Raw genomic sequence first — 23,575 nt, forward strand, 5'->3', positions numbered from 1 at the left:
GTTCTTCAGTGAATAGCATCTGTTTCTTGCTATCGAGTTGCAATGTTATTCAATCTCCCTCGGCAGGTTATGCGCGCTTAATGACGTGATACCATCATGATACTAATCCATCCCATCGCACAAGAGGCAGAATTGTCGATCCGCCCCTTTTCCGTCCGTATTCGTTAGAAGCCAAAGCTATCCAATAGGCTTCCCGCGTCCGGCTCCTCAAAGACAGTCGGCTGTTGCTTTTCCTTGTTGACACTCTTCATCTCACCCAAGGGATTCATGGGTATGTCAGCTACCACCAAGCTAGACCTTCTGCGCAGTAGTTTCCTGGGGTCTACGATACCACCTCCCAGCCCAGTCTCCGCCTTGACTGGTGTGCGCAGGAATTCCCAATTGCGCACCAAGTCAAGACCTAGCAAGTCGCAACCCATTCTGTCATACAGTCTGGCATTGTGAAGCACAAACTCTGTCTCTGTGCGAGGCAAAATCTTGGTTGCTCCTCTGAGGGTCTGCAGAGTCTTCTCCCGCAGCTGTGCATAGAGGACCACAAGTGCTGGATCATCCGTGAGGTAGAGCTTCGCCTTAAGATCTGGCGAGACTGGAGTCTCGAGTAGCGTATAAACCGGCGTGATGAGAGCCCGTACAGCCATATCCCGACGCTTGAGCATCCAGAACGCCCATGAGGCAAGCCATCGGTTTCCCTCCTGAGCTGCTATAGCCAACACCTCATTCTCTAGGAGCCTATGGAGCACGGGGCCTTGGTCTCCTTCATATACTCGGGCCACTGCTATTGCAAGTTGCAAGTCTTTGATCTGATTAAGACAAACGTTTACAGCATCTTGCAGGTGGTCTGCAAGTAGGAAGAATGCAGCGGCATACTCTGTTTCTCATCAGTATAGTTACCATGTGCCAAGAAAATAATCACTTACGAAAACGTCGCTTGCTGATGAGAGCATAGGCATTCTTGAGCGCGGTAGTCTTGTGCTTAGGGTCGTCAAAGTTGTTTGCCAGGAGCTTCTGCGTGGCACGTTGTTCTTTGTTCCAACTGGCCATACGCCACAGCCCTTGTAGTACCGTTTTCTTTCGAAGTGCAAGGTAGAACAAACTGCAATCAACAGGGTTTTTGAACTCGCCCTTGGTATACTCATTTCGAGCAATTACTTCGAACTGCGCTTTCTGTCTTGCAGTCAACACTTCTGTATTCTGGCATTTCAGCAGCAAGGCAAAACTTACCAACGCGGCTGCATCTGTAAGCCACATGAATATTCCGCTCTCCCTGGCATTCTCCCACAGCATACTTCCGTGATGCTGTCGAGATACAAAGTCGGTCAAAATGTCCTGACTTGTCGAGTGGTAGGCCCAATTGATCTCACGCCACGACATGTGAATCTCGTTCGTCCGTCGTTTGTGTAGTGCGTGCTGTCGGAAGAAGAGCATGAAGCGCGCGCCATTCTCATCCATGGACCGGCGTTGTTGTTCCACCATCCCAACACATTCGACAATGTCTATCAGTTGGATCTGTTCATGACCCGATAGCTGTGGAAGCCCGATTTTCTGGAGTCGCTCGCATATAGCTAGAGCCGTGTCTTCTGTGAACGTGTCTTCACTGTCGTCTATCGACATGCGGCGCATCAAATATGATGTTGGATCATTACCATTTGGTCTCGATGCCTATTATTCACAGTTAGCTTAGTCTACTTAATTGAGGTACAGTAGTCTTACACTGTCACCAAGATAGAAGTCTGCCAAATCCATGCCCAGGTGATCATCGATGACGTCGCCCTCGACATAGTATTTGAGAAGATGATTCAAGGCCAGAAGTATTCGTTTGACTTGGTAGTTCTTGCCAGCAAGCATACACTGACTGAGAAATTGTGGATGAAACACAGGTAGCGGGCCATTGAGACGCTGCGTTACCTCGAAAAGGTCTCGCAGCCCATCTTTGCGAGGCGGTAGTCGAGCTGTTGTAACAAGCGAACTGTGCGTTTCAAACTTGCGGTCATACATGAACAACTGATTGCCTGCTCCGATCACTAGATTACCTCCACTGAGCCAGGTCGAGTCACCGATTGGGTGCGGTGTGTATTCTCGGATGCTGATTTCCCGAATCTGTGCCCATGCAGGACCTTTGTTCAGGTAATCAAAACGCATTTGTGAAAGCAATACAACACGATATTGGAATCCGACGGCTAAAATGGATTGCGAGTCAGGCGTCGATGTCCAATCAAGGTCCTGTACCGTGTTGTGGCTCTCAAAGTCTTGGGCATATTCCAGTTTGGCACCTTTGATATCCCAGATGGTGACTTCTGAGCGACTAGAGTTGACCAAGGCAGCCTTTTTCATTGTACTGCCACTTACGAGGGCGGGCTTGGAGACTCCAGTTTCCATAGATGAAGTTGAAAGCCATTCTACGCGATCACGATTTCTGTCCACACGCGCAGTCCAGAACTCTACTCGTCCTTCGTGGGTGTACGAAACCGCTATATCGCGAGCGAAAACGTCCAGGAACCCAGATATAACTGGAGCCGAGCCGGCCGGATCCACAGGAAGAACATAGGCCAGGTCCTCAGTCCCTTCGAGGTTGAAGGTGCAGAATTCTTGAATGGCAGATTCTTCAGCTTTGTGGCCATTTGCTTGTGGTTTATAGCCATTTGTTTCCGCCTTGATTGGCAAGTTGAGTTGCCATACGACACCACGGTGTGCGGATGTGACCGTGGCAATATGTGCTACATCAACCTCTTTGACACTATGCCTTGGAAGCACAACAAGGCAGAGAGGGTTGCCGGATACTTGGTACGGAATCTCTGCGAGTAATCGAGGCTCCGAATGTCGACAGTCCCATAGACATATGGCGTCGTGATGTAAAAAGACGACAAAACTTCCGCCTCTTAATAGACATATTCTGTGGATGTGTCTCTTTTCAGCAATCACATTGTGGCGGAGAAGCTTTGTGTCTCGAGGGTGTGCGGCATGCTTCCAAACGATGCTCTCTCCACCTTCTGTCCTGGAAACTATAGAGCGGCCACTGAAATTGCGCACAATCTTCTTGACTGAAGCAGAATGGCCCGACCACGTAGCTCGGTGATGCAAACGACCTGACCTGGAGGTTGGGTCAAGTAGATCCGCTATATTGCTCTCAAACACCTCTACCTTGCCATCAAAGTGATGAAAGAGCACATGAAGATGCCCGGCAGATCTATTGCAGTAACTTTGGATCTCGATGTGGGGCAGCTCGCCGTCGAACCCTTTTGTGATGTCAAGATCCCGGGACTTCGTCAAGGCAACATTGTCAATGTGGTTGGTACTTTGAGACTTGCTGCTCACACCCTCCAAAGCATATGCTGCCATATTTCCATGGCCATCCAAGACCATGCAGATTTCCGTGTCTCTGTTTGCGATTGATATGAGATACTGCAACGCAACATCCTTTTCCACGCCGTCGTCCTTGTCCTGTACGGCCGTCTCAGTTGCGGCGGCGAGATCTCGCTGGCTTATGATGAAGGCTAAGCGGCTTTGAGATCTGGGATCCTGGCGTAACGTCTCATCCTGAATAGCGGTCGCCAGATTGAGTTTACCCCAGAGCCTAAGAGTTTCACAGCCATGCCCGTCGGCGCCCGTCCAAACTCGCAGATATTGGTCTGCACAGAAGGTGTACAGAACGTTTTCGATAGTTTGGTCGACATGGAACGGTTTGCGCCACTGTATGCTCGTCACTGCCTGAGGGTGTGGCAGGTAGCCAAAGTCGAAGTGTACGTCCTCTGATCCAAAATTGAGTCGGCGCCAGACCTTGACCAATCGATCATTGTGTCCGACAGAAGCTATATAAGCCGAATCATACGATAAGACCGCTGTCTTGGCCGGCGTAGCCAGGTCTTTCTTCCAGTGGCAGGCGGGAGGTTTCGAGGTCGTATCGTAAAGCCGCAGTGACCGCCGACCGACTAGCAGCTCTTCGGAGCTTCCCCAAGAGAGCGTTGCGGGAGTCGAAGCATCCTCGATCTCAAAAGTCGACTCTAAGAACCACTGTTGTGCGTTTGATGTTAAGCTACATGTCTGTCAATTTGATGGTGCTTGGGGAATAGCATACTCTCTGCTCGCCGTCGAATGGGCGGTATATCCTGACTGTCGAGCCTGTACATGCAGCAATCTTTCCAGAGTATTCATCAAAAGCCACGGCATCCAAAGTCCTCTCGTCGTCATCGTAGATGGTCTGTAGAATCGTCTCAGGATCGGAGAGAATCGCAAGGGCGTTGCCGCTGATGTAGACAATCACGCGCTTGCTGTCCCAGTAGCCGGTCGAGACACCTTGTAGGCTCGCCTCCGGCTTTCCGGGAAGAATGGCCTTCATTCTAGGGCTACCGTGGGAGCTCGAGCGAGACTGACATTGCTGAAGCTGGGTATACTGGGAGGATGGTTCGAAGCTCGAAGCTATTCGCGAATATGGAGCTAATTCGGGGTTTATTGCAGTAAGAGCCAACTCTGTCAGGGCGCAGCTCGGCAATGTTGGAGAAAGGAGGTAAGATGGAGACGGCACAAGGAAGTGACAATTGACTCTATTGAAGCTTCAATTCGCGAGATGAGGAATCCGTCTCAACGTACAAGACTTGGGGTACAGTCTCAGTTGCCATGTGCCTCCGTGTCAGCTGCACAATTACGCGACATGGGGACAAGCTGCTGTAGTGCATGCAGCTCAGTATGACGTGGGGACAAGTTTCGGGCGCTGGGGCCGCTAAATTTATAGGACGGCATCACCCCTAAATTGATGCTCCGGCACTTCTGCAACAAGTACAAAGTACATTTAGAGTTACCTACTTACCTAGTCTTGAGATAGGCATCAATGTACGTGTGGTTCTATTAGGTATGTAGCTCTAATAAGTTGGAACATATAGTAAACAGATATGACAGTTGTTCTATTAGTATATAACCAAGAAAAGTCTTTTACGATTGGCAAAGCACATTTATATTGGTTGCATCGAGAAAACTCAGACAGTTGTTGACTTAGTTATAAGTCGACATTGTGCATTCAATGCTTTTTTTAATTAGACAAGCGAATCATTGATCGCAGTTAAACCAAAATCTACAGAGGGGGTATCTTCCGTATCCAACACCGGGATGCCAAAACAATGCAAGTTACATGGATTCGTTATCGTCGTTTGACTCGTTCAACTTTCCAATTCCCACGATATCTGCCAGACTCATTCAGCCCCTGTCGGCCCAATAGACTCGCAAATTCCTCCTTGATCGACCAGAGCGACTAGCTGTGCCTCCAGGAGCTGCGAGTGGACGTCCAAGTAGGGAATCTCCAGGCCCTCCTCTTAATCCTGACCACGGTTGTCTTTGAGGTATAGGGGCGAGAGGAGTAGTGGTTTGAGTCAACGGACCCATGAACAGACGTGGTCTTGCTGGAGTCGATATGAAGTCAACCTCTTCCTGTTCCGGTTGTTGAATCGTCGGCTCCTCTTCGGCGGCTGGAGTTCTCTGAGCCTTGTCGGCAGCTTTGGTATACCAGAGCTCGAACCCCTGCTTGAGCTGTTTCTTCTGCCGGTTCAGGTGCCTTTCGCTAGCATTCCTACGGCTTTCAAGCTGTAAAGACCCGAGTTTCCACTCCTTTACAGCTCTAGACATGGCCTTGTCTTGGAAATGCTCTTCCGTCTCGATTTGTAATTGCAGTAAGCTGTCATTGCATGTCCTCCAAGTCCTGAGATGCTGCTGCTGAGCTTCGGTGTGCCGTGCTGCTTCCATTTCAGCCTTTTCGCGAGCTCGCAAACGCCATGTATTGATGCTCTGCGCTTTGGCGTTCCAATCATGGTATTTTGCGAACTCTTCAGTAACCAAGTCCAAATGGTGGCGACGAGCTTCTGAGCTCTTGTGCCATTGGGCGATGCAACGAGCCCCCATGGCTTTCTTGACTCTACGGCGAATTTCTAGATATGTTTCCCGGAGTCTCGCTCTGCGCTTCGCCTTGGCTGTAGCTCGCCATGTCGTGATTGCCTGGGTTGTGAGTGAATAAAAGTCTGCGCGCTGGCTCCATGTCCGCAATTGTTGCTCTCTAGTGGCCTTGCCTGTGGCTGCTCCTCGCCAAGATGGCAATACCTTCTCCTTGATGCGGTACAGGTCGACACGTTGGGTCATGTATTCCAAGAATTCCCTTCGACGTTGTTGTTCCGCACAATCTTTGCGCCATGCCTGCAGCGCGTCTTGCTTCATGGTCGTTCGAACGGCGCTCTCTCTGGACCGAGCTTTCCAGGCCTGCAGGGTGCCATGCGTCCTGCAATATTGATCTGCCAGATTTGACATCTGATCAAATCCCTGTACTTTGGCCCTTTCTTGAATTGCAGCTGCTCTCCATCCTGCTAATGCATTATTCAGGCGTTGTTTCCTGTAAAAATCCAAAGCCATCGCTTCGAGCTTTTTTTGGCGTTCATCTGGGCGACGCCATTGTCCCAGAAGGTGACGATCCCTGCGCCGGGAATGCTCTTGCGTTCCTTCCTGGGCGTTTGCTGCCATTTGACATGATCTGTCATACCAAGATTCCAACGCCTTGTTTGTAGCAAACTCCTCTACCATTTTCGTGTGCTTAGAGGTATACTCTTCCCAAGCTCGAAAGAACCTCATGCGCATTAGATGTCTTTTGGCCAGCAGTGTGCGTTCATCAAGCTCATCTGCCAATGATGACTCATCGTCTTTTCGTTCAACGTCCTTGGGAATCGCCGTACCCTGGTCAACCTGGACCCCGGATTCTCGCATATCACTGTCGTGAGGCGTAGAAAGCATGACTTTTTGTGGAGGGTTCATTTCTCCATGAGTGACAGCAGAATGACCTCCAGCGTCGGCTTCCCGTTGATGAACGGCCGGGTCGCTCGATTGCTTCGATGCTGGCCGATTCTCAGGAATACCCTCTTCCGTGATGTTTCTGAATTGTTCAGTGGTATTTGGACGTGGTGGAGGAGCGTCCACTTCGTGCACTTGTTTCGTGGCGATGACCTTTTCCTGGAGTCTCTGTCGAAGTGATGCGAAAATTTGCGGCTTAGGTCGGAGTCCAAAAGCTTTTGCTTTCAAACTCATCTCATGCGCCCTCTTTGCGACCTCGGCTTTCTCTTCCTCTTCTGCTGCGCGATTCGACCAATGTGCAAGAATGCGCGACTTGGATAAGTTTTCGTGTGTCCTCTGAGCCAGTCTCACGAGTTTCGGATCATCTTTGAAAAGGCCATCCTCGACTGCTTGCTGATGGCGTTGCTCGTCCCATTGCCGTTGGTGCTCATCCTGCTGTCGTAGTCGCGCTTGTGTGCGATTGCGCCATCCGACGAGAAGGTTTTTAGAGGTTTTGATTTCGTGGGTACGAGTTGCAATTTTCTCGATGCGCTTCGAGTATACATTTGGAGGTAGGTCATCAAGTGGCATCTCGTCGACCTCAACGGCTATCTCGTTCCATGCAACGAGCACGTCTTGCGATTGTAATATCAAATCTTCAACTCTAGCTTCCACGAAGAGCTCTGCTTGATTTTTGAGGTGGTATGCTTTGTCTTGCCACTGTTCAAGGACATGTAGATTTTGGATTCTGTCGCGGTGCTCCTCGAATGCCGCAGCACTCTCTTCGAGCACCTGCTCCTTCACATCTTCGTCTTCGAGATCTCTGTTGTCCGCAACTGGCTCATCCAACGGCTCCAAGCGGTTCAGTCTGTCCCCACGAGTCGGTTGCAACAAATAGCCACGTTTCTCTGATGAAATATAGTGGCCTTGGTCATTTGATTGCAATGAAATATCCGAGTGTGATGAGAACTCATCATCCGTAATATCGTCGAGATCTAGCCGCACTGTGATGTTCATCTTGGCCATAACGGCCTGGAACCTCTCAGTAATAGTGTTGCCATCGCGAGAACCTCCAATCTTGAAGAGGAGCTTGTCGAGTTTGGCGCCATCGATTGGTTCAATGTTTCTCTCTTCGAGCAGGTCTCCGTAGGCACGGAAGAGTGCATTGGTCGGGTGGCGCGAGGAAGGTGGAAGTTGCGGTAATGTCGCTTCCGCTCGCATGACGGTATCCCAGATGAACTGGAGCTCTTCTTCGCTATACTCATCGCCATCTCCGGCCACTGACAATGCAACGTAGGAAGAAGAGCTAGATGGGACTGGCGACGAGTCGGGTGACATTTTGTAAGTGGCCGAACTCGCGGAATCCTGAGTATGTTGTGGATGGAGCGAGTTGGCGACATTGTGCTGATGGTTGTATGCTGCTCGGAGAGCATTGACGCAGTTCTACTGCATCGCGATCGATGAGCTGCTTATCTCTGAGGAGCTTAATAGGCAAGTTCAAAGGGCGAGTGAACGTTGAAAAAGAAGTCGCGCCAGAGGTGTGTTATGGGACACAGAAAGGTCAAGGTCGATGGGGGGTTGAAAACGAAGCGGTGACGGCTTCCAAGGTTTCGTTTCGTAAAGGTGTAGCTGAGCAAGTATAGGGCAAGCTTGAGAGCGCAAGATTCGTGTTTCGATTAGTCCGATCGCAGAGCCCTGCAAATCCAAGCAATGACAATGGGGAAATGGCCAAGTCAAAAGACAGAAGTGAAAAAGAAGACGAGGGCGTCGCGAGGATCTAGACGCGAAAGACAAATACGCGGATAGAGTTCCGCGCAATTCAATAGGTAGCGCGGGGCGCGTGTGGAGCTCAAATTGAGTGGTTGGTAGTGGCTGCGGCCCGCGCTTTTGGTGACAGGAACGCGCCTTTGGGTGAAGCACTAACGGGATGACTAGCAAATTGCATGAGGTTCTGTTTAAGTGGCTGCCGCATGCATGTACTAACTTTGGCGAGGTACCTCTAAATAGGTACTAGCGAAAACTGCGGTGACACTGCACCTACATACATCATCAGTGACTCGCAATACCTGCTCCAGAGTCTAGCTTGTGGAAGAATCCATAGTCAAGCAGTGCTCGGCATTGCATCAAAGGAGGGTACAGACTTCTCACATTTCAACATGCCTTCCCGGACACGGCCCATCCAAAAGTTTGCTGCTGCGGTCTCGCAATGCTCTGCTGAGGTGAGGCAACGAAATACTACAATGCAACTTCTACTGCATGGTGGTCTCTACAAGAACGGCGAGTTCTCTTTTACTAACCGTCCACAGGCTTCCGTCTACGGCAAATGTATTGTCGCTGATTATAATTCTGTCCACAAGGACAAATGCGTTAAGGAGTTTATGCAACTCAAGAATTGCTATCTGGTAACGAATTTACCCTTCAATCCAACATCCTAGAGAACCATGTGCTAATCAACCTGGGTGAAATAGAAGGCTGCCAAGAAAGCATGAGCCTCAAAAGGTCGGGCCAACCATGTATACTACTTTGCTTGGATAAATGATCTACAATATAAAGCAAGTATACGCGATTCATTCAGACATGAGAGACATATATACAAACGGTGATTTCAGTGCATTTACCATTGGACACACCAAGATGGTTGTCGCTTTACATTTTTTCTTCTATCTTGTTCTTGGCGCTTGCTCTATCACAGCTTCAGTAACCTGAGCAAGAAAGTTGCGTTCTGAATTTCTTGCTCCTCCTCGGCAATGATACCATCCTGCTTCTCTTCGGGTATCTGCCCATCAACCTGCGTGATGTCGTGCTTGTCAAGCGGCCTGCGCAGCGCCTTGACAATGGTTGCTGTTTGCGAGACAAACACCTCCTCCAGACCGATATTGTCCGGGTCTGCAATAACCTTGTATTCCATCTTGACGTCGTCAGTGGGTACAAGGCCGGCCTTCTTTCGGAGACGCTGGACACGGTTGATAACCTCACGGGCCACACCCTCATGTGCGAGTTCGGGGTGCAATTCCGTGTCAAGAATGGTCAAGACGTCCTGGTCGGTGTTTGTCTCGAGATTCTTCGAGTTCTCGTCCTCCTTCAGACCTCTCCTCACCACAAGATCTCCTTCTTCAAGTCGGATTCCATCGACCACAATGAATTTGTCCTCGCTGTACTTGCGCACTTGGTCGCTTGTGACACCAGGGAGCGCCTTCTTGACCTTTGCCATATCCTTCTTGAGCTTCTTGCCCAAAACGGGCCAGTCGGCTGTGACGCTGTACTGGACATTGTACTTGGCCTCATCCGATGACAGGACAAGGTCTCGCACATTGAGCTCCTCCGTGATATACGTCTCAAGCGACTTGATGTCGTCGAGATACTCTTGATCACGGTGGAGAACAATGAGAGTCTTGAGCGGGGTCTTGAGACCAATGCTCCTACGCTCACGCGACACTCGGGCCAACTCAATGACCTTCTGCATCCGCCCAACCTGTCTCTCAATGACGGGGTTGAAGAGCTCCTCGCGCACATCGGGGAAGCTCAGGAAGTGCACGCTGCGAGGGTCCTCTGCTTGCAGCTCCTTGGGGATGTGTGGCAGAAGTTTAGAGTAGATGGTGTCGGTAATGAATGGTGTGAAAGGAGCAAGTCCTCTGCAAAGCGTGAATAGAACCTCGAACAAACTGTTCAAGGCGTGCTTGGTGTCCTCGACACCATACTCACCCTTGAGACGCTTGCGGTTAAATCGAATGTACCAGTTTGTGGTGTTGTCAATCAAGCCCAGGAGACGCGGTACAACCGTGTAGAGGCGGTAGGCTAAATATGGTCAGTATAAGTGCGGCTGTGCAGAAATGAAGTCAAAACATACCAGCCATTTCCTGGTTGACGTATTGCAGCAAGCTTTGACAGCTAGCCAAGATCCATCGGTCCATGACGTTCTCATTAGTGCTCTCCATCTTGGGATCGAACATGTAGTCAACGTTCTCGACCTTCTTGAGCAATGCGACTTGACCCTCAAAGAACTTGTAGCTGTTCCAGAAAGGCAGGAGCACATTCTTCACAATCTCCTTCACGCCATTTTCCTTGAAGCGCAGAGGCTCAGCTCGGACTGCTGGGGAGCTGATCATGTACAAACGAAGAGCGTCTGATCCATACTTCTCGAAGATGAGAGACGGATCAGGGTAGTTCTTGAGACGCTTTGACATCTTCTTGCCATCCTCTGCCAGGACCATTCCGTTCACAACACAGTTCTTGAACGGGATTTCACCGAATAGGTGAGTACCCAGGACTGCCATGGTGTAGAACCAACCACGGGTCTGGTCCAGACCTTCGGCGATGAAGTCACCAGGGAAGCTCTTGGCAAAAGATTCCTTGTTCTCGAAGGGATAGTGCACACTGGCATACGGCATGCTGCCGGACTCAAACCAACAATCGAAAACATCCTCGATACGCTTCAGTGTTCCCTTTCCTTGCTTGCTAGGAATGGTGATATGGTCGATCTTGTCACGGTGAAGGTCAGTAATGTCACCTTCGTAGCCGCTCAGCTCCTTCAACTCAGCGACGCTGCCGATGCAGATCTTCTCCTCCAGATCATCGCTGGCCCAGATGGGAAGAGGGGTTCCCCAGTATCTCTTTCGTGAGACGTTCCAGTCGCGAGCACCAGCAATCCAGTTGGCGAATCGGGCCTCCTTGACAAAGGTAGGAACCCAGTGTGTTCCCTCGAGGTTCTTGAGCATCTGAGGGACAATCTCGGGAATGCGGATGAACCAGGACGGAACAGCACGGTAGATCAGGGGGGTGTCCGAACGGTAACACATGGGGTAAGAGTGCTTCAGCTGAGAGTCAACCACCAATCTTCCGGTTCCCTTCAGGTGCTTGATGATGTGCTTGTCGGCCTCCTTGACGTGCATTCCCGCAAATTCTGGAACCTTGTCGGTGAAGACACCGCGATCATCGAGCGGGTCAGGAGGTGGCCTCTTCTCATTGATGATGCCAGCCTCAAAAGCAACATTGTAATCGTCCTCACCAAAAGCCGGGGCCTGGTGGACGATACCTGTACCGCTGTCATCTGTGACATATGTTGCATTGAGAACCTTGAAAGCCACCTCGCCGAACTCGGGGACAAGGTAATCGAAGAGAGGCTCGTACTTCCATCCGAGCATGTCCTTGCCCTTGATGCCCTTCTCGACAATCTTGAACTTGGCCTTCTTTGGGTCTTTGTAAAGAGTGCTGATGAGCTTCTCAAGAATGATGTAGTGGTTGCCAGACTTCTCATCCAATAGTTTGATGTACTCAAAGTCGGGATTAACACATAGACCCGTGTGCGAAGGCAAGGTCCAGGGTGTCGTCGTCCAGGCCAAAAGGTGAGTGTTTGGATCACTCTTGAGGGGGAAAGAGACAACGACGGCAGGGTCATTGACGTCTTGGTAGTTCTGATTGGCCTCGAAGTTGGAAAGAGCCGTCGTGAGAGCAGTCGAGTAGGGCATCACACGGTGACCCTGATACACCGAGCCCTTGTTCCAAAGCTGCTGGAAGATCCACCATTCCGTCTCCATGAAGTCGGTGTTCATAGTCTACCAAGCACGGATCAGTACGATCGAACGCGTTATCCCTCGTGGGACTACTCACCTTGTAATCATTGTCGAAATCGATCCATCTACCCAGACGCTCAATGGTGGTCCGCCATTCCTCCCGATATCGCATGACAATAGCGCGGCATTCACTGTTGTATGTCTCGAGGCCCATCTGCATGACGGCAGCCTTGCCTGTGATTCCAAATTTCTTGTCGATTTCGTGCTCAATGGGTAGGCCGTGCGTGTCCCAACCGAACCGTCTCGGAACGTGGTAGCCCTTCATGGACCAATACCTGGGAATGATATCCTTGATGGTGGAGGCCAACATGTGGCCATAATGCGGCAGACCGGTCGCAAACGGGGGGCCATCGTAGAAGACATATGGAGGTTTGTCCTTTGATAGCTCAACCTGCAAGAAGAAGTGTTCGTCTTTAGTACAATGTCCATGAAGAAAGTCGTGAGCAACTTGTGTGACTAACCTGGCGCTCGAAGGCCTTGATCTCCCGCCATTTCTCGATGATGGCGAGTTCTTCCTTGGGGAAATCAATGGACATTTTGACGATATTCGTTCAGTCAGTCCAAAAGTGCCAAAGGGGGATCAATTCCTGCGCCGAGTCGCGCGAGAATGAAACCAAAAGATTGTGGTGGAGTTGAGAGGAGAAACGAGGCGATCTCCAGTCGTCGGATACCCGATTGCCCCTCTACGGTGTATAATAAATTTATGGCGGGGTGAGTCAAGCGCACACTTGAGTCAAACATAACCCTTGTCAGAGAAACTGTTGCGATGCAGGAGAGCAGCGCCACAATTAGAGGGGTCGTCTGTCGGAAGATGCGCATGCGCCACAGGCTCAAGCGGGTTGCTAGAAAGGCAAGGTACGCTCGTGTACGTCAGGTAATGTACAGTTGGGCGCCTAGAGCAGCCGATTAGCGAGTGCCCAGAATGCCCAATGGTGCCCGCAGGGGGCCCAACGGAGAACAAGGAGCAGGGAGCATAGAAGGTATGGACTCCCTGTAATAATGAGATAAACAATTGGATCCCGCATAATTGCCCTTTATTATCACCCGGGCTGACGTCCATTGTAAATAGCAACCAGGCTCAAACATCTTCTTGCTCGCAAAGCACCCACGAACGTGCGACTCCGATGAAGGCTTACGGTTGACTTTACCAATCCCAGATCTGGCCTGGCTATCGAAAAATACCGATTTCCCATACTTTCCAAGCCCCGCGGCATCCATTGATTCGCCCGCCAACACACCTCTTCCGCCGCCTCGATCGGTGCTAAGTCCGGGTCCGTCCCGTCCATACTTTTACCGTTTGTTGCCCAAAGGCGATTGATCCCTCGGTTTTCCCAAGAAACGAGCCAGTCTTATAATACACGAAGCATTGCATGATCACAAGCTGCGACCATGTCTTTCCTCTTCGGGAGAGCTCGCACTAGGACCAACACGCTCGATTTGTCCAAACAGGCGAGGGAGCATGTGACCAAACTAGATGTTGCCGGAAAGGTGAGCTGCTACGAGGCGCAAAGCTGTTGGAGCTGTTGGGCTGTTGTACTGACTGTAGCCAGGCAGAGGAACTTGCCAAGGTCCTAAGTCAAATGAAGCTTGTCCTTCAAGGAACACCAGGTATGTCCCGGCAGAAACATTGTCGCACTGCGCACCCTCTTTACTGATCCGTTGGCGCATAGAATCCGACAGTACTCCCGAACAAGTATATCAACTAGTACAGGGCCTCATTGAGGAGGATTTACTACTCCTACTGGCGCAAAACTTATGGCGTCTCCCATTTGAGTCACGAAAAGACACCCAAGTCATCTTCTCATACGTTTTCCGTTTTCGACCACCGACCGCTTCGCCCAAGACCGACCCGGTGGCGCTGAGCTACGTCGTCAACAACAAGCCGCAAGTTCTGCTTGAACTGTGTCGCGGGTATGAACACAAGGAGAGCGCAACGCCGGCCGGGACGGTGCTCCGGGAAGTGCTGAAGAACGAGGCCGCTGCTGCCATTGTCCTCTTCGACGATGGCGAAGAGCTGGGTTCAAGCACCAAGGGCGTCACTGCTATTGAAAGAGACCGGTTGCAGAGCGGTAGTGGCGTCTTCTGGAGGTTCTTCGACTGGATCGACAAGAGCTCCTTTGAGGTTGCAGCAGATGCCTTCACCACGTTCAGGGTACGTTTGCCTGGGTCCTGACACCTTTCCTGTTCTCACAATTGCAAATGGAATGCTGACAAGCTTGTAGGAGCTTTTGACTAGACACAAGGAGCTCGTACCGAGGTACTTGGCAGTCAATTTTGAGCTCTTCTTTGACAAGTATAACCATATACTGGTGCAATCAAACAGCTATGTCACCAAACGTCAGTCGATTAAGTTGCTCGGCGAAATACTACTCGACCGTTCCAATTATAATGTCATGACGGCTTACGTTGATCGTGGGGAGCACCTCAAGATCTGCATGAATTTATTGCGCGATGACAGGAAGATGGTTCAGTATGAAGGATTCCATGTGTTCAAAGTCTTCGTCGCAAATCCGAACAAGTCGGTGGCAGTGCAGAAGATCCTCATTATGAACAGAGAGAAGCTACTCAACTTTTTGAGCCACTTTCTGGAAGATCGGACCGATGATGAGCAATTCATTGATGAGAGAGAATTCCTCATCAAGCAGATTCGAAACCTACCGCCAAACCCAGTTACCCCCGCCAGACAGATGCACCAAGGCGTCTGAAGAGATCAGCAGCATTGGTATTAGTCTTATGATTCGGAGGGGTGGTGGCTGTTGAGCAATGGCATCTGATGCAAGGTCTTGGAGTCCTCACCGACACGGTAAATACTTCATAGGAGACGCATGTTTTGGGCGTTCACTTCATATAAGCGGAAGGGGTCAAGGTAATGCTAAAGAACATATAATAACCCAGTTTCGTGTTATTTTCTAGGATCATGATCTTATACCCGAGTTGTTTTTCCCCCTGCTTCTTTCTTCACAGAGCGCATATCAGTGGCACTGAAATTTGCATCAATTCTTCTCATGCTCATTCATGAGCTTGAACTGATCATTGCTCTTGTTCCTGCAGAGCAACCTCGAATGGTAGTGCACCAGAATTTATACAATAAAGTCTCACATTTGTCCCAATCTTTGGTCAAAGAATCTGATGGCTGCTGGTAGATTCACTGAAATCAAGTCTAAACCCGTTGACCAGGCTATTCGCAGGTCAAGTAATTGGTCTTCGAACGGTAATGGCCTACTAGTATATTTCACAGTTTTTACGACAAACTTGGAATGAGTCACTGAATCTACAGGTCTTTCTTCATAAACTCGGCGGCCTCCTCCTTATACTCGTCCCTCCAGCGGCTCAGCGGCTTCCGACCATTGACAGCGTCTCCAGCACTCCAGAGCATACGCTTGCGGTCCATGTCCTCGGTAACCTCGTTGTCCGGGCATCTATAGGAATAGAAAGTTAGCTGATCTGTTTTTTTACATGTACGCAGTATGAGCTTTAATGAATGAGACACGGTATATCCCCAACGTCCTCTCCTGACATGCTCAAGTTGCACTCGAGAAGAAATGACAAAGCTCGTAATAAGTAGGCTTGTAAAAGGCGGGATGACAATCAAGATGCAGGGAACCACACGGCACAACACTTACAGAACCCAGAACTGTCCCTCATTCATCTTGGCCTCGAGGTACTCGACAACCTGCTCCGGCCACCAGGCCGCATCGGGCTTCTTGCTCTGCTGGCCCTTTTCGTTGTCGCGAATACCGCCGGCCACACCGCCGGCGAGCCCTGTCCACGTCCAGCCGGGAACCAGCATGTGGACGCCGACCGAGGTACCCCGCAGCGAGTACGACAGCTGCTCGGCCAGCGAGCGGACCGCGGCCTTGGAGGCGTTATAGGCCGGGTTGCCGGGCGGGTTGGTGATGCCCTGCTTGGAGCCCGTGATGACAACGGCGGCGGGCTCATCACCACCACCACCACCACCGCGCGGAACCAGGGGCAGCAGATGCGCCAGACCTTGGACCACGCCAAACACATTGGTCTGGAACACGGCCTGCCACTTGTCCACCTCGACGGCGCTGCCCTCGTCAAAGCTGGTCCGGGCCCCCATGCCGGCGTTGAGGGCCAGGAGCGATACCCGGCCGCCCAGCTCGGCGTCGACTCGCGCCTTGAGCGATGTCCAATCCGCCGGGTTCGACACGTCCATTTCAGCCGTCAGAGGTGTGTTCTGAGGGATTACAGAGGGCAGCGCTGCGAGGGACGCGGCGTCTCGGTCCGCGACCAGCACCTTCATGCCGGCCCCGGCGCAGCGTTTAGCCAGCGCCAGACCGATACCCGAGGCGCCGCCCGTAATGACGGCTGTGTTGGCGGACTTGAAGATTGCCGACATGATTAGATGCCAAATGTTTTGATTTGTTCAAGTGGGTAAGTAACTGATGGTACGTTTGAATGGGCAAACGGTTTTCTTGAAAGTTTTAGAGGCAGGAAATTTAGTCTGCGCCAGATATGAACCAATATCACCAAGATGTACAGCTCAATACCAGATTATATTCAATTCCGAATGTTCCAACTCCATTATAACCAGCGGGGTGATGTCTATCTGTTCGGCGTTAAGCTATTAAGACCGCCAGGGCTCCAGTTTGACGGAGACTCGCATGACGTAGCGTGAAGATCAACAAACTATATTTTGAAAATAGTATCTTTGACACGAAGGAATGGCCATTCCCCGGGAAAGCAAAGCCGCAAATATCAGACTCATCAACTGCACATTTTCCTGTACGGATTCACAATCTTGTTTCAGAAATGTAGTCCCTAGCAGCGAGATCATATAGTCTTACTCTGAGCGATGATGTACCTCATGGGACCAAGTGGATGACAAATAAGGCGAAGACAACAAATTCCATCTGATCGTAGGAATGCATCGACACCAGTTATACTCCAGCGACAGCGCTCGCAATCGACGCAAATGCAAAGTCGGCCAAGTTTGAGAATTGCCACATATAGTTCAACCTGAGAGCCCATCTCCACTGTCGACCCAGGAAACTTGATAGGAGAAATATAAATCGACTCTTCGCACTTGTAACACATTAATTCGTGTCTAGACGCCAGAACTCCACCTTGCTGAATTTGAACGTGATACAAGATCTTGGGCTTGGAAGAAAGCCTGGGCAGCTCTTTTTAATTTCCCGTTCTTTCGATCCCTTCTTGCGCCATGTAAAACCCTGAAGACATACCATTAGTGCCCTTAGGCACAGAAGGAAACCCGCTCCCCATCCGAACGCAGGTGCCCCATGGACTTGATTAGATATGTTGTCTCGTGGTCTTTGACGGATTCGCCCAAGAGACTTCATATTCGGCAGATCTGGCCAATGCAGCGGACGAGTATTTTAAAAACCATTATAAATGTTGCAGACTTCAAAGTTGCCGTCAAATTACCTCTGAACATGTTGTGGCTGCTTGGCCAGAATCATGCTCACGCTCTCCTTGGCATTGGCAGTGCCCCAGACGCTATCCTGGCCGCCCTTTCTCCACTCATCGCCTGAAGGACCCTCGCCGCCACGGATGGCCTCACCCATGACGACCTCGAGATCGCGTTTCTGGGAGCTGAGCCAATCCTTGACAAAATTGGCAGGGTCCTCACTCAATGCAGTGAGGAAGTCGTATTTGGCCTTAGAGACGTGGATAGCCTGAACAAGAGTTGCCAACTGATCGTCAAGTGTTGCCACTTCCTTTAGCATGCCAGCATAGGCAGGGTTGTTCAAGAATGCAGACATCTTCTCGCGGAGGGGGCTTTCTACTGAGACGCGCACATCATAGACAGTAGGCTGAGGATCTTTGTGGAATTCTTCGTCGACCCGAATGGTGTAGGGCAACTTGACTGGCGGAAGGGGTTTCAGAGCAGGAGTAATATAGGTTTGAAGCAGGGGAATGGACCCGGTCTCGATGCCACCTAGTGCCTAAAATGGTATTTGTTAGCAGAGCCCTCACTGACTTTTCAAGAAGCATGACATGCCTTTTTGAGGATATCGTCACAACGGAAGTTGCGCTTCTCCTCATCCTCCTGGAGACCAAAGTACTTGATGTAATCCCAAACAGCCATGACAACTTCCTGCCGAGTTGCCTCTGTTTCGTCGACAACTTCTTGCAGTTCAGGGCTTAGCGCGTATCTCTCTGGGTCCTCGTGTCGGAAGAGATTGATCGTGATATTAAGGTTCTCATCACCGCTTCGCTTAAAGGTGAGTTCGTCAAAATCGGCAGAAGCGGGGAGGTTTCCGGAGTTGCCAGCCCGCTCGGGCTTCTTCCATTCAACAGGTTGATCGCCGCCTTTGCGATTGGCCGGGAAGTCGACAGTCAATGACTTGAAGAAATGTGAGAATCGATATTTTTGCGCCTTGCTGGCTTTCGCGGCTTTGTCTCCGTCTTCATCCATCTTATCGCCCTTTTCTTCGTCACCAGCCTCATCATCCTTGTCCAAGTCATCGTCATCTTCCAATAGGCGGCCCTGCACTTTGACTCGGTATGTTGGCTCGGTATTCGAACTGAAGTCGAAAGAATCGTTGTTGAGACCATTCGACTGCCAAACTTGATCCTCGGTGGTGTTTGTGACCCAGATACGTAGGGTCTTGTGGCGCTGAACCGACTCAAGTCAACACAAAGTCATGAATAGAAAATCAATTGCGGAAGGGAACCGTACCTTGACGCTTCGGTTGACTGAATCTACTATATCAAGTCGTTTCCGCGTCATCGTAGCATCGAGTCGCCTCTCAAAGTCGCGTTGTTCCCGATATCTCTTGGCCACGTCGCCAATCGTGCAGTCATCGATGGCATCTGGCAGATTCTTGTCCGTAGGTTTCTTGCTTCGCCGCTTGGCCATTTCGACTTGCATTGCTGCTTGCTGCTGCTGCTGCGCAACCTGCGCTTGAGTCATTGGAACCTGGTGATGGCCGGGGCCAGCAGACATCATTGGGCCTGGCATTGAGATTCTGTTAGCACGAGTATCTTGCCAGAGGGCGACAGCAAGTGAGACACAAGGGCAGAGTGAGGCAGCTCAAAGTTCAACAAGCACGACACGACAATGCTGGATCTTCCTAATAGCTGACAATCTGTGGAGCCATCAAATGATGGGGTGGGGAATGACAAGAAGGTAAAGAGGGAACGCAGCGCAGGCGCAATATAGACTTTGAGGCACTAGCCCACGCGCGCCAGGAACAAGGCCGGCAATATCCTCGCGCTTGAACACGCTGGGAAAAGCACGACGTCGCAAACCACAGTAGTGACTGCTTACCAATGCCTCCTCGTCTCTGACCAGCATTATGAGAAGCACGCTGCGGCGGCGGCGGCGGCGGCGGTTGCTGCTGCTGTGGTGGATATGATGGGCGGTAGCTGGGCTGCATCTTGGGCGAATGTTTGCGCAGTGCGGTGCGCCGGGGGCTGGATGGGAGTACGGCTTCGCGGGGGGGTGGTTGTGTGCCAAGGTGAGACAAAATTGCCGATGCGCTGGTCAAGTGCGACGGTCTGCGATTGCGACTCAATGGCGGATTGTGGAAAATCGGTTGCGGAGTCTCGTGGAAACGCGACTCGCGTTGTCAGTTTCTAGTAGTTCCCAAAACTGACTGGTTGGCGATTGATTGGCGAGGTTTGGAGCTGAAGGTTTTTGGAGTCGCGCGGGCGCCTGCTGCTAGCGACACAGCGGGAGACAGCACAGCTGGCTTGAGCCTCAGCCACGCCAAGTGGCCCGTGCGTGTGACATGGTAAAACGTACCGGAACCAATATATGAACAACACATTAGGTGCGCCGCCTTATTTCTCAATGACATGGGCAGAAACTCATGTGTTTAGTTCCCAATGCTGCGAATTTTTGGGAAATCATGACTATTATTGTTAGTTTCTTGTTGTTGAAATACCCAATTTGCCATCGCGAGTTTTATCATCATTTTGCAACATCATACCATTTACATCTTACTCTCGATATATCTCACATGAGAAACATAATTCAGTCAGATGCATTGAGGGAGTTGACAATTGCAATCAATTGTGCTACTTAGGTAGGTTTTCCTGGCACGAGCGCATACGCCGATCCATTCCTTTTTATAACTACCTGTATTGTAGCCGTTGATACTACTCTCTGAGCTCCCTTCCGTTTGGTTGGGCCCTTTGTTTTTTTTTTCTCGCCGTCTTTTGTATTCTACTGCTTAACAACCACATTGGACGCTTTTTTTGATTCAGATTATCCCAAAGATACCAGGACTGCGTAGTAAGATAGCTCGTTCTAGAATGAGCCGAGTGGAAAGAGTTGCCCGCTAACTCTTGAAATGCATGTGTGTCGCCGACCCGTCTGTGTATGAGGCGCAGAATGTGCAATGCTGATGAACGATACCAAAAGACAGGAACCCACTCCTAACCTAGATGCAGAGAACCTTTGAATGTGTCTTTCCCATGATGAGAAAGAAGAACAAGAAAATAAAGAGAATGGGGGAAAAAATCGTCAACCTGCGACGCCACGCTTGAGTATGCGACAAAAGAAAGAATGGTGATGCATGCATTGATTGTGGTTTTGACGAGTTTCGGAGGGTACACCACCCCTATCCGCTCTCTTTGTCAATAATCGGAAAGCTTGTTTCTAGAAAGCCGAACCGAGTCCCTGTTTGGACTGTCTTTTGCTAAAACGGTTCCGCTTCACGTTTGTGGACGCAGCGTCATCAAGACTGATTTGACTCTTGCTTAGTTGATGTCGCTGTGATCTGTCGCTGACACCAAAACCCTCGCTATATGCACCATTGCCGCCCAATGTACTTGCTGGGCTGGACATTGATGAAGACATGTCGCCAAAGGCGCTGTCGCTGTGATAGGGTCCAGACATATTCTGCGAAAGAGCCATGTCGCGGGCCTGATCCAAGCACTCCAGCCAATCGTTGGCAGAGACTCTCGAGGGGTCGAGTGAATTTGCCGGCTTGGCCTCTTCAAATGTGTAGTGATACCCGTGCTGCTTCCATGTTAGTAAAAAAAAATACTCTTGAACAAGTGGTTCATTACTTTGTGGCACTTACTGAGTCAACACACCACACAGTCTGTCCTTTTGCGTCTATCTGGGTACGCCAGGATGCGTCTGGAGCCAAGAGGCTGATCTCCTGTTTCGATTTCTTCTCCTCTCCACCTGCGGGCGCGAGAACAATTCGGCCACTTGAGGTGACCATGACTAGACGTTGTCTCTTCTTGGTCGTACTGCCGCCAAAAAATCTTGAAAACTTCCTGTGGCCATCATCACCATTTTTTGTGTGAGGGCTATTAGGTATGGGTGCCGACAGAACCAATAAGTCACCCAATCTCAAGATCCGTTCATTGGTTTTTGTGAGAACTGGTGACCATTCAATATCAAGCTGAGATGGCGGGGGAATGTCGGTGATGATTCTCCCGGGACCCCGGCTAGAGCCGTTGACACCATTAGTTTGGTGCAGCAGCCTGGATGTGGAGGCATTCGCGGGTACACTGGAAGGAGTGCCAAGCTGAATGATCTTGGTTTCCTGGGGAGGTGGCACATATGGACGTAATCGAGGCGCTTTTGAACGCCAAAGGCCTTTTCCGAACGCTTGACCTTCGAAGAAAGGATGGTTCTTGATATGCTCAATGGTCAACCTCCTATTCGGGTCTCTGACTAGGAGCCTCTCCACAAGATCTCTCGCAGCAGGGGGGAATCCTGGCGGGAACTCGTACTCCAGACCGATGATTTTCTCAAACGTCAACCATTCAGTGTTACCTTTGAAAGGCGGTCGCCCAGCCAGCATCTGGTATATCATGCACCCGAAAGCCCATAAGTCACTAGCCTTGCAAGCATTCCTATCCTTCAGGAGTTCTGGGCTGACATATTCGGCTGTGCCCACGAATGAGTCCGCTCTGCTGTCGTCCTTGTTGCCAATCTTCCCGTTGGGATCATCTGGTCTCTGTGGCTCCTGTGTTTTTGGCAGCCTCGGGTCCGTCAAGAGCCTGGCGGTGCCGAAATCTGTGACTTTGACGTGTAGCTGTTCATCAAGAAGGACGTTCTCTGGCTTCAGATCGCGGTGAATAACGCCACGGGAGTGCATATACTCGATAGCATCCAGTATCTGTGCACCAAAGTACCTCGTGCATTCCTCGTCGAAAGTGCCAGTCTTCTTCAATACCCCAAGCAGCTCACCTCCTGTACACAGGTCCAGGACGTAATACAATGAGCTCTCGTCTTGAAATGTATAGTAAAGTCGAACGATGCCAGGGTGGTCCGTTAGTCGGTTCAGTGTGTCCTTCTCGATGTTGACATATTTGATCTTCTTTTCTTTGATGATGTGCCTCTTCTCTAGCACTTTGACGGCATACTCTTTAAGCGTTTGTCGATCGGTTGCAAGGTATACTGTGCTGTATGAACCTTCACCGAGAATCCTTCCAAAGTTAAAGTCTCGTACCCCCTTTTTGACCGGCTTCATGACGGTCTTTCCATGAGAGTCCACTTCACGACGCACGCTAACGGCTGCGCCCTTATCCTTCCACTCCTCGCTGCTGTTTGAAATCGGCATGCGGATGCCCCCTTTAGGTTCCGGGGCAATAGGAACACCAGGAATAGATGCGTATCCGCCCCCCATACCCTTCGAGCTTCTCCTGGGCGGGAGAGGACCAGTGGTTACAGGCAAATGTATCGGTCGGTTCTGGTTGTACGATCTGTCTCGGTGACTTGGCTCTCTCGTTGGTATGTTGCTGGGGTCTACTGAATACTGTGGGTTTGCTCTAGAGTCTGACCTCGTGGGTATGCTGTACATGGATGCCTTCGACGGCTCGGTCCTCAGGATGTTATAGGAATTTGCAGCTTGATCACGCTCAGCGGATGAGTAGAGGTTAGATGCCGGGCGTGATGTGGTCGAGCTCGAGTAAGCAAGAGTTTCGTTATGCGCATAAGGGCTTGGTTGGTTAGAAGAGTCCGCCTCTATCCCTGAACGCGATGAGTCTTGCGTTTGGCTTCTGCTTAAATTCGTTGGCGGCTCGGATAAAGACTGAGATTGGGACTGGGTTTGGGATAGGGCTTGAGGTGCAATTGAATCAATGGCAGATGGCCCCTCGGAGTCGTTTGGGGTATCTCGTGTGGGACTCGTAGTGGCATCATCGGGGTTGGCGATGCGTAAGCCTCCGAGGGCCCTCGAGAGGCTCAGATCGTTGCTCATGACTGATGCTCTTCGATGATGAATGCTGAGATGCTGAGAAGGTTCAAGGTACTA

General features: G+C 50.6%; 8 protein-coding genes across 8 annotated transcripts; 2 read left to right on the forward strand and 6 right to left on the reverse strand.

The window, feature by feature from the left end:
* Positions 1-164: 164 nt before the first annotated feature.
* On the reverse strand, positions 165-4,333 carry PFICI_09022 (uncharacterized protein; the record flags this gene model as incomplete). Its single annotated transcript, XM_007837603.1, has 5 exons — positions 165-868; positions 918-1,164; positions 1,222-1,659; positions 1,711-4,008; positions 4,073-4,333. The coding sequence occupies 5 exons, from the start codon at positions 4,331-4,333 to the stop codon at positions 165-167; spliced, it is 3,948 nt and encodes a 1,315-aa protein (XP_007835794.1).
* An 851-nt stretch (positions 4,334-5,184) lies between these two features.
* Positions 5,185-8,133, reverse strand: PFICI_09023 (uncharacterized protein; the record flags this gene model as incomplete). Its single annotated transcript, XM_007837604.1, has 1 exon — positions 5,185-8,133. One exon carries the CDS (start codon positions 8,131-8,133, stop codon positions 5,185-5,187), a length of 2,949 nt encoding a protein of 982 aa, XP_007835795.1.
* Positions 8,134-8,951: 818 nt separating this feature from the next.
* Positions 8,952-9,230, forward strand: PFICI_09024 (uncharacterized protein; the record flags this gene model as incomplete). The annotated part of the gene is made up of 2 exons (XM_007837605.1): positions 8,952-9,014; positions 9,102-9,230. The coding sequence occupies 2 exons, from the start codon at positions 8,952-8,954 to the stop codon at positions 9,228-9,230; spliced, it is 192 nt and encodes a 63-aa protein (XP_007835796.1).
* A 251-nt stretch (positions 9,231-9,481) lies between these two features.
* Positions 9,482-12,901, reverse strand: PFICI_09025 (Isoleucine--tRNA ligase; the record flags this gene model as incomplete). The annotated part of the gene is made up of 4 exons (XM_007837606.1): positions 9,482-10,590; positions 10,643-12,347; positions 12,403-12,756; positions 12,827-12,901. The coding sequence occupies 4 exons, from the start codon at positions 12,899-12,901 to the stop codon at positions 9,482-9,484; spliced, it is 3,243 nt and encodes a 1,080-aa protein (XP_007835797.1).
* Positions 12,902-13,754: 853 nt separating this feature from the next.
* PFICI_09026 (Conidiophore development protein hymA) lies at positions 13,755-15,070 on the forward strand (the record flags this gene model as incomplete). The annotated part of the gene is made up of 4 exons (XM_007837607.1): positions 13,755-13,853; positions 13,916-13,973; positions 14,036-14,517; positions 14,588-15,070. The coding sequence occupies 4 exons, from the start codon at positions 13,755-13,757 to the stop codon at positions 15,068-15,070; spliced, it is 1,122 nt and encodes a 373-aa protein (XP_007835798.1).
* Positions 15,071-15,636: 566 nt separating this feature from the next.
* PFICI_09027 (uncharacterized protein) lies at positions 15,637-16,728 on the reverse strand (the record flags this gene model as incomplete). Its single annotated transcript, XM_007837608.1, has 2 exons — positions 15,637-15,784; positions 15,989-16,728. The coding sequence occupies 2 exons, from the start codon at positions 16,726-16,728 to the stop codon at positions 15,637-15,639; spliced, it is 888 nt and encodes a 295-aa protein (XP_007835799.1).
* A 1,042-nt stretch (positions 16,729-17,770) lies between these two features.
* Positions 17,771-19,732, reverse strand: PFICI_09028 (uncharacterized protein; the record flags this gene model as incomplete). The annotated part of the gene is made up of 4 exons (XM_007837609.1): positions 17,771-18,288; positions 18,348-18,969; positions 19,033-19,307; positions 19,624-19,732. 4 exons carry the CDS (start codon positions 19,730-19,732, stop codon positions 17,771-17,773), a joined length of 1,524 nt encoding a protein of 507 aa, XP_007835800.1.
* Positions 19,733-20,958: 1,226 nt separating this feature from the next.
* PFICI_09029 (uncharacterized protein) lies at positions 20,959-23,521 on the reverse strand (the record flags this gene model as incomplete). Its single annotated transcript, XM_007837610.1, has 2 exons — positions 20,959-21,321; positions 21,386-23,521. 2 exons carry the CDS (start codon positions 23,519-23,521, stop codon positions 20,959-20,961), a joined length of 2,499 nt encoding a protein of 832 aa, XP_007835801.1.
* Positions 23,522-23,575: the final 54 nt, after the last annotated feature.

Source organism: Pestalotiopsis fici, assembly GCF_000516985.1.
Source record: "Pestalotiopsis fici W106-1 unplaced genomic scaffold PFICI_Scf_6, whole genome shotgun sequence".
In the NCBI taxonomy this organism is placed as follows: Eukaryota; Fungi; Ascomycota; class Sordariomycetes; order Amphisphaeriales; family Sporocadaceae; genus Pestalotiopsis; species Pestalotiopsis fici.